A 12,642-nucleotide genomic window follows, 5' to 3' on the forward strand; every position below is an offset into this window, starting at 1 on the left:
TTTACTTCTGTAATTTGAGGTGTTTCCAAGTGCAAAAAGATATACGCACATGTTTGCACAATAACAACAACAACAAAAACAAACATTTAGGGCAGGACATGATTTACAGAGAGCCGAACGGAATGTGAAATGTGTTTGTTACATGCCAGAATAATGCCAGGTGATTAGAGGGGAGAGGCTGTGAAAGAAAAAGGGTTTTGTGCTGTCAATCAAAAACAAAAGTCATTTCAGAGGTGGAGAAAGACAAACACTATTTTTTTCTATGGAAAATAACGTGTAGTGATAAATAATCCCGGTCTCAAAAGTTAATGAAACTGCAGGTTTCAAGTTGACAAAGCCAATTAAAATTCAGTTTAGATCAAGTTTGGCAGTCTCACAATAGAAACATTCTGGTTCAACTCAGGGTTTGATGCTGAGTTTATGATGAACTGTGAAATTATTATATTTATTTAATTGTTTGGTGCTTTAAATTGTTCAAAAATGTCAGTAAAGACGTTTATATTGATAGTATGTAAAATGAATGCTCTTTATCTCTTTAACAAAATGTCCTAAAAAAGAAGCAGCACAATCATGTTCAACATTGATGATAAAAAGAAAAGTTTCTTAAGCAGCAAATCAGCGTATTTTAATTATTTCTGAAGTATCATGTGACACTGAAGACGAGTAAAATTCAGCTTTGACATCACAGGAATAAATTCAAAATATAATACAAGATAAAACTGTTGTCATGTTGCAATTATACATAATGAATATTGGCTTAAAGTGCACAATCTGATCTTTAATTTGAAGGTATTGACATCAAAATTGGAGGAAGAATTACGGCTCTTTAATATGTACCTCCCTTTTTTCAAGGGACCATAAGTAATTGGACAATTGACTCAAAAGCTTTTTCATGGACAGGCATGGGTTACTCCTTTGTTATTTCTACATCAATTAAGCAGGTAAAAGTTCTGGAGTTGAAGTGTGCCATTTGCATTTGGAAGATCTTGCTCTGAACCACATCATGTGGTCCAAGGAGCTCTCCATGCAGTTGAAACAGACAAGTGTTAGGCTTCAAAATAAAAGAGAGACAGCAGGAACATTAGAAGATTTCTTTCTTTTACACACACACACACACACACACACACATATATATATATATATATATATATAAAGAAAGAAAGAAAGAAAGAAAGAAAGAAAGAAAGAAAGAAAGAAAGAAAAAGAAAGAAACTGAACTAAGCTAGATTCAACCCAGACAGCCATTTAAATCAGCTTCGTGAGACATGCCTCAAGGATGTGTATTACAATATAAACAGGGTCTACTTTGATTTCGTGTTGACTTTAAAGCAGCTCCTTTGAATGTCTCTGATGTCTCTGAAGCATTTTGAAAGTTCAAGGACACACGTGTGCTAAAATTCGTTCACAATGTGTCTGTGGTGTAATTGAAGCACACACAGTGGTGAAGATAACAAGGAGAGTGGTTTAGTACAGTGGTATGTATGTGCACACTCAACTTTCTATAGATTTCTGTTGTAAGCAGTTTCCTAGCAACACCGACTGTGAGGACAACTGTCCTTTGTTTATACCAACAGCAGGTCTTCCCTTCATCGACACACCCTGCAATCCACCATGGAAGGCCTGATCTTATTGAAACTTACATGAAGCAAACATTTATGGGATCTGAGCATGGCAAATCAATGGCAAATCAATGACTCCTTCAATGCTTAAAAAAGCACAACAAACACATAAACAAACTCAAACACAGTTGTTTTCTGCCAGAGATGGATATTTGTATGGGAAGAAAGAGTAAGGCAAGACACCTGCTGTTTATAAATGCTACTCGCTTGTGATCTCCCTTATCCTGTGTGCTTTAAGATCAGGGAGACACAATCACAGCCTGAACATGTTTACTGTCAGGTTTTTTACAATTCTGTGCCCCGCAAGGATTCTTCACTTTCAAAACAGCACAGCTAGAGCCAAATGTCTCAGAATACTGAAGGAAATTCAGTTTAAAGATGCATTTGGAAAGATTTAGGAGAACCACGGTGACCTTCGATACACACTATCGATTTAGGGAAGTTGATTTTACGCAGCTTTCTTTGAAATTAGCATTGTCCACCAAGGACAACGTACCTCATTTCAAATACATAGCCAAAGACAAATGCAAATGTGAATTCTGGTGTGTCATGAATGCTAATTACAGTATTGGACATTGCACGAAACCTCAAATGTCAACAAAGCGTAATCTCGCAAATTAAATCGGATCTGTGTCATGCTAATTATGTCATTTACAGCACTGGCAAACATTCTGCACAGCAAAATTATAGAAAAATGAGCTCAGCTACTTGGTAAATGATAAAATTAATATTGTAGGAGCATAGGTGTGTTTATTTTGAACAAATTCTCACTTTTTAGACCACAAAGTGGAAGTGATAGATCATCAAAAAAATTAACTAAAATACAAGAAATGCAGGAAACTAGATAGTATCCATTACTACAAACTGGAAAATTTTAAATAGCTGCCCTGGACTCCCGACTTACATCTCGCATAGCCTTTGGACTGTATGACAGCATGAGATCATCTTGGCATAATGGCCATCATTCGTTCAAGTTCATCTACCTGGATCCATCATAGATTCACAATTGCTTCAGCATGTTTACTGCTTTTGCCGCGGCTTTCACGCAACAATATTCTTAGAGTTATACCTGATTTTTATTTTTATTTTTTTTTACTTTTTCCCTTGATGCAGTCCTGCATGCTCTGTTTTTCAGTTTTGTTGAAGGTGATTAAATCAACAGTTTTTCAGTAGCTGTTGAAGAGATTCAATTAGTATTTACAATAAAGCGCTCTGCGATGGCACTTCTTGGTTCCTCAGGCAGAATTGGAAATAAGCTGTTTTAAATTAGAGCTTCATTAAAACAGAGCTAAAAATTGCTAGAAACTGATGCACGGTGTAGAAACACTGCATTTACAAAAGATTGTGGTTTCTTTTGATCATCGTCAGAATTGGTGGATCAGGAGAAACCAATTGACCTGCGGTTGGTGTTAGTAGATCTGTACTGAATGCAAATCTGAAAATCACAGCATTTTACCTTTTAAAGCACAGCTGCAGTTTTACCTTTTAAAACACAGCCATCAGTTTTTATCTTTTTATGTTAACACTTCTATTGAGCAAGGATGCTTTAAAGGGTTAGTTCACCCAATTATCTCACTAATTACTCACCCTCATGTCATTCCAATCTTGTAAGACCTTTATTCATCTTCAGAACAGAAATTAAGATATCTGTGATGAAATCAGTGAGCTTTCTGAACCTGCATAGACAACAATGCAACTACCACGTTCAAGGACCAGAAAGGTAGTAAGTACATTGTTAAAACAGCACATGTGACTCCATAATTTTATGAAGCCACAAGAATACAAACATAATGATTTTATTCAACAATTTCTTCTCTTCCGTGTCAGTTCTGTGTTCCGTGTTAATGCACGTTCAGGAAAGTACCACAGCACATGCCTATGCAGGGTCAGAAAGCTCTTGGGTTCAATAAAAAAAAATATCTTAATTTGTGTTCTGAAGATGAACGAAGGTCTTACAGGTGTGGAACGACATAAGAGGGAGTAATTAAAAACAGAATTTGCTTATTTTTTTTATTTTCTTTTTTTCCCCTTAAACAAAGAATAATGTCCTGGCAGTTTTGCAGAAAGAACACTCACATTTATTTTAATGTAAAAGACTTATGCATAAAATGTGTCTATGTACATAGTAAATATGTGAGTAATCGATCTTTACATACACTGAAAAAATGTTTCATTCATCCAATTTAAACAATTTAGGGTAATGATTCACATCTATATTTTTTAATTTGAGGCAATGAAAAAAAAAAAAAATTGCCCTAAGGGCAAGTTATTTATTTTTCATTGGCTCTAGTTAAAAAAAATATATAGATGTGAATCATTACCCTATTTTTTTTTTATTGGATGAATGATAAAAAAAAATTTTCAGTGTATGTTCAGTTGTAAAATATTTGTTTATTGTAAAATATGTATGCATGAATCATTGTATATAGTAAATAATCCCATTAGAAATAAGAAGCAATTACAGAACAATATTGGACATGGTTGTGTTTTTCTGTACAAACTGAGGCCTGACAACATCACAAAACCTAGATAACAAAACTCTAATTTTAACTGAAAAAAAGTGCAACTTTATGAAGTTAAGCATGTGAAAGTAATGATTCAGAGGCAGACTGAAAATCATGGGTGGTGGTGTAAGTGTTTCCTGAGACAAGGCGTGTGTGGAAAAGAGGAAGACGCCCTACCTGGATCTCGTCAGACGTCAGGCCGCCTTTCATGTCGCTGCTCTTTTTCTTGGGTGGCGGAGGGGCCGGCTTATGAGCAGGGGGGAGGTCAGTCCTGTTGGAAGAAAAGAAAACAGACTGACACCCGGTACCCTGAGAGAGCTTTCATGCGGCCGTGGCTTAAGCCTTGTGTGAGCACACGTAATGAGAAGTCATGCCCACGTCTGCCTCTCCCGCCTGCCGGGGGTTTGATAGGCATCTCCTTACACTGCCTTTGTTGTAGCCAGTGCCATTTCAGCTATGCCCTTTCAATGGCTCTCACTAGCCATGGAGAGAGAGATAATGAAACAGGATTGTAATGGGCAAATGGAGAGGAAAGAATGGGAGCGATAGGACAAGGGAGGTCCGAATTATAGCCCACCAATGTTCCCATCAATCCCTTAAAGTGTCAGACAGACAGCAAACAGAGCACACAGGTCTGATCCATGATGTGAGACTCAGTAGGGCAGAGTTGCACCGGCCATTTGTTACTTCAATTCAGAGTCACCATCAAACTGGGAGACAACGGGGAACGCTGTAAAAATGTCATACCACGCCTCATGAATTTTATTATAATTTGCAGACGTAGCATAAATTGAGATATAAAGTTCACACTAGGTCACAAATAACTAGCATAGGGTTCACTTGGCTTGTAAATAACTCTGTATTAATTTGGTTGTATCATTAACTAGTGCTGTTCAGTTGCAAAATTTGTGAAATCAACTCGGGTTGCTGGTTCTGGAATCAACACTGGAATCCTTACTGTTGTCATCTATCTATCTATCTATCTATCTATCTATCTATCTATCTATCTATCTATCTATCTATCTATCTATCTATCTATCTATCTATCTATCGTTCGTTCGTTCGTTCGTTCGTTCGTTCGTTCGTTCGTTCGTTCGTTCGTTATTATTTAATGCACCTAAGCTAGTTAATGCATTACCAACAATAAGTAATGAGACTGGTGACACACTAAATTAGGGAACACTATTCACTACTATCTAGTTGCTTACTAGTATGCATACTATTGGCATACTGGCTGAATATTAGTACTTATATAGCAGATATTAATGCCTTATTCTGCATGACCATATTCTAGATCCCTTAACACTACTCAATATTTAAACATAACTACTACAACAACTACCTTACGTGCTAATAATAAGCAGCAAATTATGAGTATATTGAGGAAAAACACTTCATTAATAGTGCATATGTGTTCCCTAATCTTAAATCTACATTTGTGCAATGCAGAAATTTTTAGTAGCACTTTCAGCTAAACTCTAACTTGTGCATGACAGTGGTTACACTGCAGAAAGCATTCAATCACCCGCTGTCTAACCCAACCCATGACCTCACACATAACACTTCAGCACACCTGTGCCTCGGCACACACTTGATGTGGTTCTGGAGAGTTCATGCAAACACCCGATATTCAATTTTACTTCAAATAATTCACCAGTCACTGAGTTTAGCAAAAACTGTAGAAGGACATCTGGTGAATCATAAACTCGCCAATTTTCTGCACTGTAATTTCATTCATAAAGCCTGAAAATTCAAATAAAAGCTAGTTCCCAGAGGAGAACTCAGACAAAACTCAAAAGCAGATGTCAAACTGCCACACACACGCACAGACAAGCTCACACACGTAAGCACACATGCTCCCACGCAAGACGTTATGAGAATGTGGGTGCATACACAAACGCACATCTGCCCGTACGCATACATACACAGACGTTGCTCTAATAAGTTTTTGGGTGTCGTTATTTGCATCGCTTGAAGGAGACCCAAATAATTCTATGTGACAGGTGAGCTGCGCAGGAGTTGCCATCTAATTTCCAGAAAGAGGAAAGCTCTTTCCTCAAACATGTTAGCAGTCAGACATCATCCTGCTCATTCTGACAAGATGTCTGTGCTGATAGATAATGAAGCACGGTGTGTGTGTGTGTGTGTGTGTGTGTGTGTGTGTGTGTGTATGTGTGTGTGTGTGTCAAAAATAGAGCAAGGGAAACACAGGCTGTATAACACTTTTACATTTTACACAAATGCACTTAAACATGTAGATCTCTAGAGGCAAACACAACGCCTCATGTCGCTGTTGAGTTGCTTGACCTTTCCACGAGGCCAGTCGGGCTCTATAAAGTCAGGGCTGCTTTGCGCATGAGTGCCTCTCTCCATTTCCTCTTTTATACACATCACTTCCACTTCACATCACCTTGTATCACAACAGAACAGATATATAGTCAGAATTAAAAAATAAATATATAAAAAAGAGTGAAATTTGCATATAGAGGAATCAAGCATATTTTTTAACCATTACGATTTTTCCAATATAACATTATTATGCAAATTTCTAAATATGCATTCTTATAATTGGAATGTATGGAAGCCTATTTCTGCCACAGAATTAAAACACACATACATACAGTACAAAAATTAAATAAATAAATAAATAAATAAATAAATAGCAACATTTTATCTCACAATTAAGTAATTTTTAAATTTGTTTATTTTATTTTATTTTTATTCAGTGGCAGAAATGGGCTTCCTTAATACACTGCATCCAAATATGTTTTATTTATTTATTTCTACATTTTTTATTTCTTTATTTTATTTTTTTATTTTATCTTATTTTATTCTATTTTATATTTATAATTTTCACTATTCTTAAACGTTACATTATGACTATGTGAATGTAAAAGAACCAATTGATTAATTGTCATTACAATGATAACTTTATAAGCCTAAAAACATGCCTACATTTGCTTTAAACTATTTAACTTTTTTTTTTCTTGACAGGTTTCTTGACATTCACTCGGACAGAATCGCACGCACATGGTGTTGAAAGCCTAATGGTTGAGTCTGTAGGCTGCCAATACAAAGGTTGTATGTTTCACTACCAAAAGAATGTGAGTCAGTAACTAAAGAGTTTCTGTGCTCGCTGTGGCCTCAAGCAAAGCACTCAACCCAGAGTCACTTTTAAAGGACTGTGCATCAAATGAGTGATCAGTAATTTGCTTAAAAGGGGTCATACAATAATTTGAAGCAGTATTTAATATTTCTTTCCAAAGGTTCACTCATAAGTCAAGATTTCTGGTATCCAATTGAGTCATAATTTAGTTGTTCAATGACCATTTCCCACCATCTCTTCTACTCATACAGTTAAATGGATTGCGTTTTGCTGCTGTGCCTTTAATATTTCCGGAAACACTTTAATGTGATATTATGTTTTTTTATAATTTTTTAATAAGGTTCTATTAGTAAATATTAGTTAATGTATTAACTAACATGAACAAACAATGAACAATACATATGAAGTTAATGCTCATTTTTAGTTCATGTAATGCATTAAATAATGTTAACAATCACAACTTTATATTTTAATAATGCATTAATGCAGTGCTTCCCAAACCTGTCCTGGAGGACCCCCTTCCCTGCACATTTTGTATAACTCCCTAATCAGACACACCCAATTTAGTTCTTGCAGTCTCTACTAACGAGCTGATGAGTGGAATCAGGTGTGTTAGATAAGGGAGACATACAAAAATTGCAGGGCAGGGGGACCTCCAGGAGAGGTTTGGGAAGCACTTCATTAGTTACTGTTGAAAATAACATTAACTAAGATTAATAAATCCTGTCGAAGTATTGTTCATTCTTAGTTCATGTTAACTAAAGTAGTTAACTAATGTTAACCAATGAACCTTATTGTAAAGTGTTACCAGATTTCCTTGTAAAAAGAGGTGTCGTATTTGTGTAGGCCTGAAAACCAGTTAGCATTTTAGCACTTCCGATTTTATCATCTTGAACTTTTTGGTTTTTGGTTAAATGCCTAAAAGAAGGTCTGTGGTCAACACAAGCTCTCTCTCTCTCGCTCTCTCTCTCTCTCTTTGTATTATTATTTTTTTCCTACATCTTAAAGTACAGTTTTATTGCACTGGAGAAAATGTTTTGAATTTTACATTAAAATATTTTATTAATTAGCTGATTAACCCAAATGTGAATGGCTCGTAAGCAAAAATGGCCCACATTTCAAATCACATTCTTCCAAGGGGGTCATTTTAACTTTCATTGCGATGGATGGTGATGCTAAACCAAAAGCTTTCTCCAGGTATTGCTTCCTTGTTACAGACACTTTCATCCAGAAATAAAAGATGAAAATGAAAAAGAAGAGAGCTCTAAAAAGATAAATAGTTGAAGAAATGGAACATGTACGTACGCACGCACTTTTCACACAGGCAACAATTACACAGGATAATGATGATGCATTATAATTAACATAAAAGCTGCCAAGAGTCCATAATTCTACCAAACCACATATCTGCATAAGCATGCAAATGACTGAAGTTGTTCTAAGCTACTCTAAATATGAGTAATGTAACTGCCAGTCTAAACACTGCTTACAGGCTATGATAAGAGAATCTGCAAATACTGAAGAGCTTCTAGAATGTACATTTTCTTGTACTGCATGCTGTGAGGTTCTATCATCGTGTATCACCTCTCGTTCACTGTCTGCTGTAAAAATAATAATAATAATAATAATATGCAAAGTTTCAGAATTGAGTATAAATGTGTGTAATTAGTTGCAAGAAAATATCTTCTATTATTGTTTGGTCTATTGTTTTCTATGTCTAGTGGGGAAAAAAGTCTAGTGCAGAATCAACTAATGTTATAACATCACTACTGCAAAGCAAAAAGGACCTCATGTGCCTGCTTCTATTTAAATTTAAGACACACAGTACAATTAGAGCAGACTGGGTCTTCTTGACCCGTGTCCTCAGAAGCTGTTCCCAGCTGGCCACAGCTGGAGACAGATGTACTGCAGCGATGCAGTGTCCAATCAGCAGCTGCCTGCAGTGCTAAGACTGACATGTTCCTCTATCCAGATGCTGTCAGTATCTGGATTTTACAGGACTTAAATAACCATTCACTAATGCTAAAATGCATTTTGAACACTATGTAAAACTGTGAAAAAAGCATAACGGCTACAGCTAACGCTTTCGGTCTGGCAGTACGTGGGAAAGGAGACCAGAGGCTGTTGTTTTTTTTTTTTTTTTTTTTTAATGGATGTCAATGGAGGAGAGACTTCACTACACTGAATAAACAGCTTTTTAGAGGAAATGTCTTATCATTTAATTAATCGAAAGCCTGTCTGCTAATCTTCAACATGTTTTACACTTAACAATACTTTTGTATTCAACTATTTTTAGAGTTTACCAAAAAAAAAAAAAAAAAAAAAAAAAAAGCTGTTTTATAAGAGAAGTCACTGACTTTTTGAGACAGGTGGGATTCAGCTTACGGCACTTCTCACTCATTCCTATGGTATCCATAAATGACAATTGAGTGTCGCACAACTCTGATTGAAATTCAATGACGTCAAGGCTGTAATGTGATTGGTTATTAAGGGACACGTGATCCAAATTAGCCATTATGCTTTCTCCAATAGTAAGTAATACAGACCCTCTCATGTCCTTATAGTAGGGCAATCTCTAGTAGTTTTCAGAGTCAGAATTATTGTAGCAAATTGGTTTGTTTGCAGGGTTCATGTACATTGACTCATAAAATTACTAAGAAAAATTAGTAAAAAAGTAAAATACTGCTATTCTTCACTGTTTTATATGACTCACTTAAACATATTAAATTCACTTTTACACACACACACACACACACACACACACACACACACACATATTTTCTGTTCAAGTTTATAAGCATTTGTTCAAGTTAATCATGCCAGCTTTACTGAAATATTAATATTAAATAATAATATTCAGTAAAAGTTAAATATAAAAAGTTACATGATTGTAGTTTATCTACATTTAAATTATTAGTATATTTAATGTAACTTCCCCAAAATGTGCCTAAGAATCCTTAATGGATTAGGTCACACCAATCAATCAATCAATAAATAAATAAATAAATATTTTTTTCTTCGATGAAACAGGACACAAAAATATAGATTATTTTCGATTAATTTTTAATGGGTGGAGTGACCAAATTGAATGGCAAGATGTTACATAAATGATGAATACAGATAAATAATGTCAGTCTGTTTCACACAAAGTCTTTGGAAGCCTTGAGATATAGTGTATACCCCTGTGAGTCATCTGGACCACTTTTATGATACTTTCATGGTGCTTTATAGTTATTTTGGAGCTTTTACAGCCCAAGTTCTTATTTACGTTCATTGTTTTGAAAGGAATAACCAGAATATTCCTCAAAAATTCTCCTTTTGTGTTCCACAGAAAAAAAAAAAAAAAGTCATACGGATATGGCAGATTTTTCATTTTGTAGTCAACAGTTCATTTAAAATGCTGTCTAGGTAGGTAGCTCACTAGGTTTTGGAACTGCTAGAAAGTATGTTTTTATGTGTGTGAGAGAGAAACACAGACTTGCAGAAAGATAAGCCTTGACAGACAGCGTCACTTCCAGATGCACCATTATCTTTCTTCAAAGGGACAAAATAATGAAAGGCAGCTAAATAATTCAGAAACTTCCTTCTTTCCAGCTTCTCTTTTCATAGAAAAATATCACTCACTCTTTGATCCCATTTTGAATTCAGTGTGCTTGCTATATAGAGAAAATTGATGTAATTATTGATTCAATTAGACTTATGAGGTACCACAGTGGTTTACTTTTTTATTTATTGGGTATCAAGCTGAGACACATAATAGTGCTTTTATTCAGATGTGTACCAGGTATGAATCACAGCACTGAACAATTGATTTGGCTACTTAAATCCTCCAGGAAAGAAAGACCCCCAGACACAGCAAGTGGAAAATAACTCACGTTTTCAGTGACCGTGATTTCACCAAATACAACATGTTACTGAATCATCATCCTTATTGATCCTGGAACAACATTACAAGTAACCAATCAGAACTGAGGGATAACTTTTCAGGAAATATCTGTTTTAGGCTTACGATCAGGGTTAGGTGCTTCTACACCCTTGATAATCAGCTATCATTTCACACTGATTTTAGTAATAAATTATGGGTAAGGTAAGGTTTAGGGGTAGGAATTGGGTTTAGTCTATATTTTTGGACAGTAATGTTTATCCAGGATCAACAAAATATGTTGATCCACGAACATTTCTTACTTGGCAAAATCACTGCGACTAGTTTCCGGTCTGTTGCATTTCATCTGCATTGGTTTAAATGGCACACTATACTTTAACAATCTTATATCTGATGAATGAAGACAATAGCTGCATTTACATGGACCCTACTAATCTGATCGTAATAGGACTAGAAGCACAATCAGAATAAAAAAAGTCACATGTAATCACATAAATCGGATTGAATTGGTCAGATATTCCAAAATGGCGGACACGTCAACGTATCTGGAGCAGTTGAATAGGACATCTATACATATATATGTGCATTGATATATATACGTAGATGCCTCATTAGCGACTGTTTCTATGAGTCACGATACATAAGCCATCCGCCATATTGTAATGGTCAACCAGACATCACCAATGACCACCAATCACCAGTTTGACACCGCTTAATCAATGAATATTCAAAGATGCCATACTCCTGCACAGCCGATGGTCTGTGAATCCATAGTATGGTGAATGACATCAAGTTGACCGTTCCAATTTTTAAAAAAGCTATTTGTTAAAAATTGTTACTGAATTGTTAAAAAAACTGTCACACTCTTAGTCTTGTTGTCTTTCAAAATTTCAGTGCAGATGCCTTACCTCCAGTGGCATTTGGATATAAAAATTGTGGTGCACCAATGCCAACTCGAGATCCAACTCCTCCCACTTTACATATCCCTAAACCTACCCATCTCCACCCCTAAACCTACCCATTTCCACCCCCTGGATCCCATTTTCACCCCTAAACCTACCCATCTCCACCCGCTGGATCCAATTTTTACCCCATTAACCTACCCATGTCCATCTCCTGGATCCCATTTCCACCCCTAAACCTACCCATCTCACCCCACTGGATCAAATGGTTCCAATTACTCTTATACATATTGTTGTTACAAAATGTAGTTATATAATTCCTGTTACATGAGTACTTAGTGAAGTGAAAAAGTGTTGTTACCAATGTCCTGTTACACATTTGTCCTTACACAAACCATCCTGAGGGTTGTTACATGTGTGTAGTTACAGTAATATCACAGCTGTAGATACTATGTACTAATGTGTACTTACACTGTGGTTACATACTACGTACACATTTAGTTACTATGTATGTACTCAGGTATTAGAGACACAATATAAAGTGGGATCCAATTTTTATATTCTAATGCCACTGGAGGTAAGACATCTGCGCTGAAATTTTGAAAGACAGCAAGACTAAGAGTGTGAC

The 12,642-nt window shown here is 35.8% G+C and overlaps 1 protein-coding gene across 3 annotated transcripts in view; it reads right to left on the reverse strand.

Moving 5' to 3' along the window:
- Positions 1-12,642, reverse strand: part of nectin1b (nectin cell adhesion molecule 1b) — a 216,995-nt gene that overhangs the window by 30,972 nt on the left and 173,381 nt on the right. For all 3 annotated transcript variants that reach the window (XM_042743594.1, XM_042743597.1, XM_042743596.1), the window contains exon 7: positions 4,301-4,394. In XM_042743594.1, coding sequence (XP_042599528.1) covers positions 4,301-4,394 — 94 coding nt within the window. The remainder of the gene's footprint in view (positions 1-4,300; positions 4,395-12,642) is intronic.

Source organism: Cyprinus carpio, chromosome B18 (assembly GCF_018340385.1).
Source record: "Cyprinus carpio isolate SPL01 chromosome B18, ASM1834038v1, whole genome shotgun sequence".
In the NCBI taxonomy this organism is placed as follows: Eukaryota; Metazoa; Chordata; class Actinopteri; order Cypriniformes; family Cyprinidae; genus Cyprinus; species Cyprinus carpio.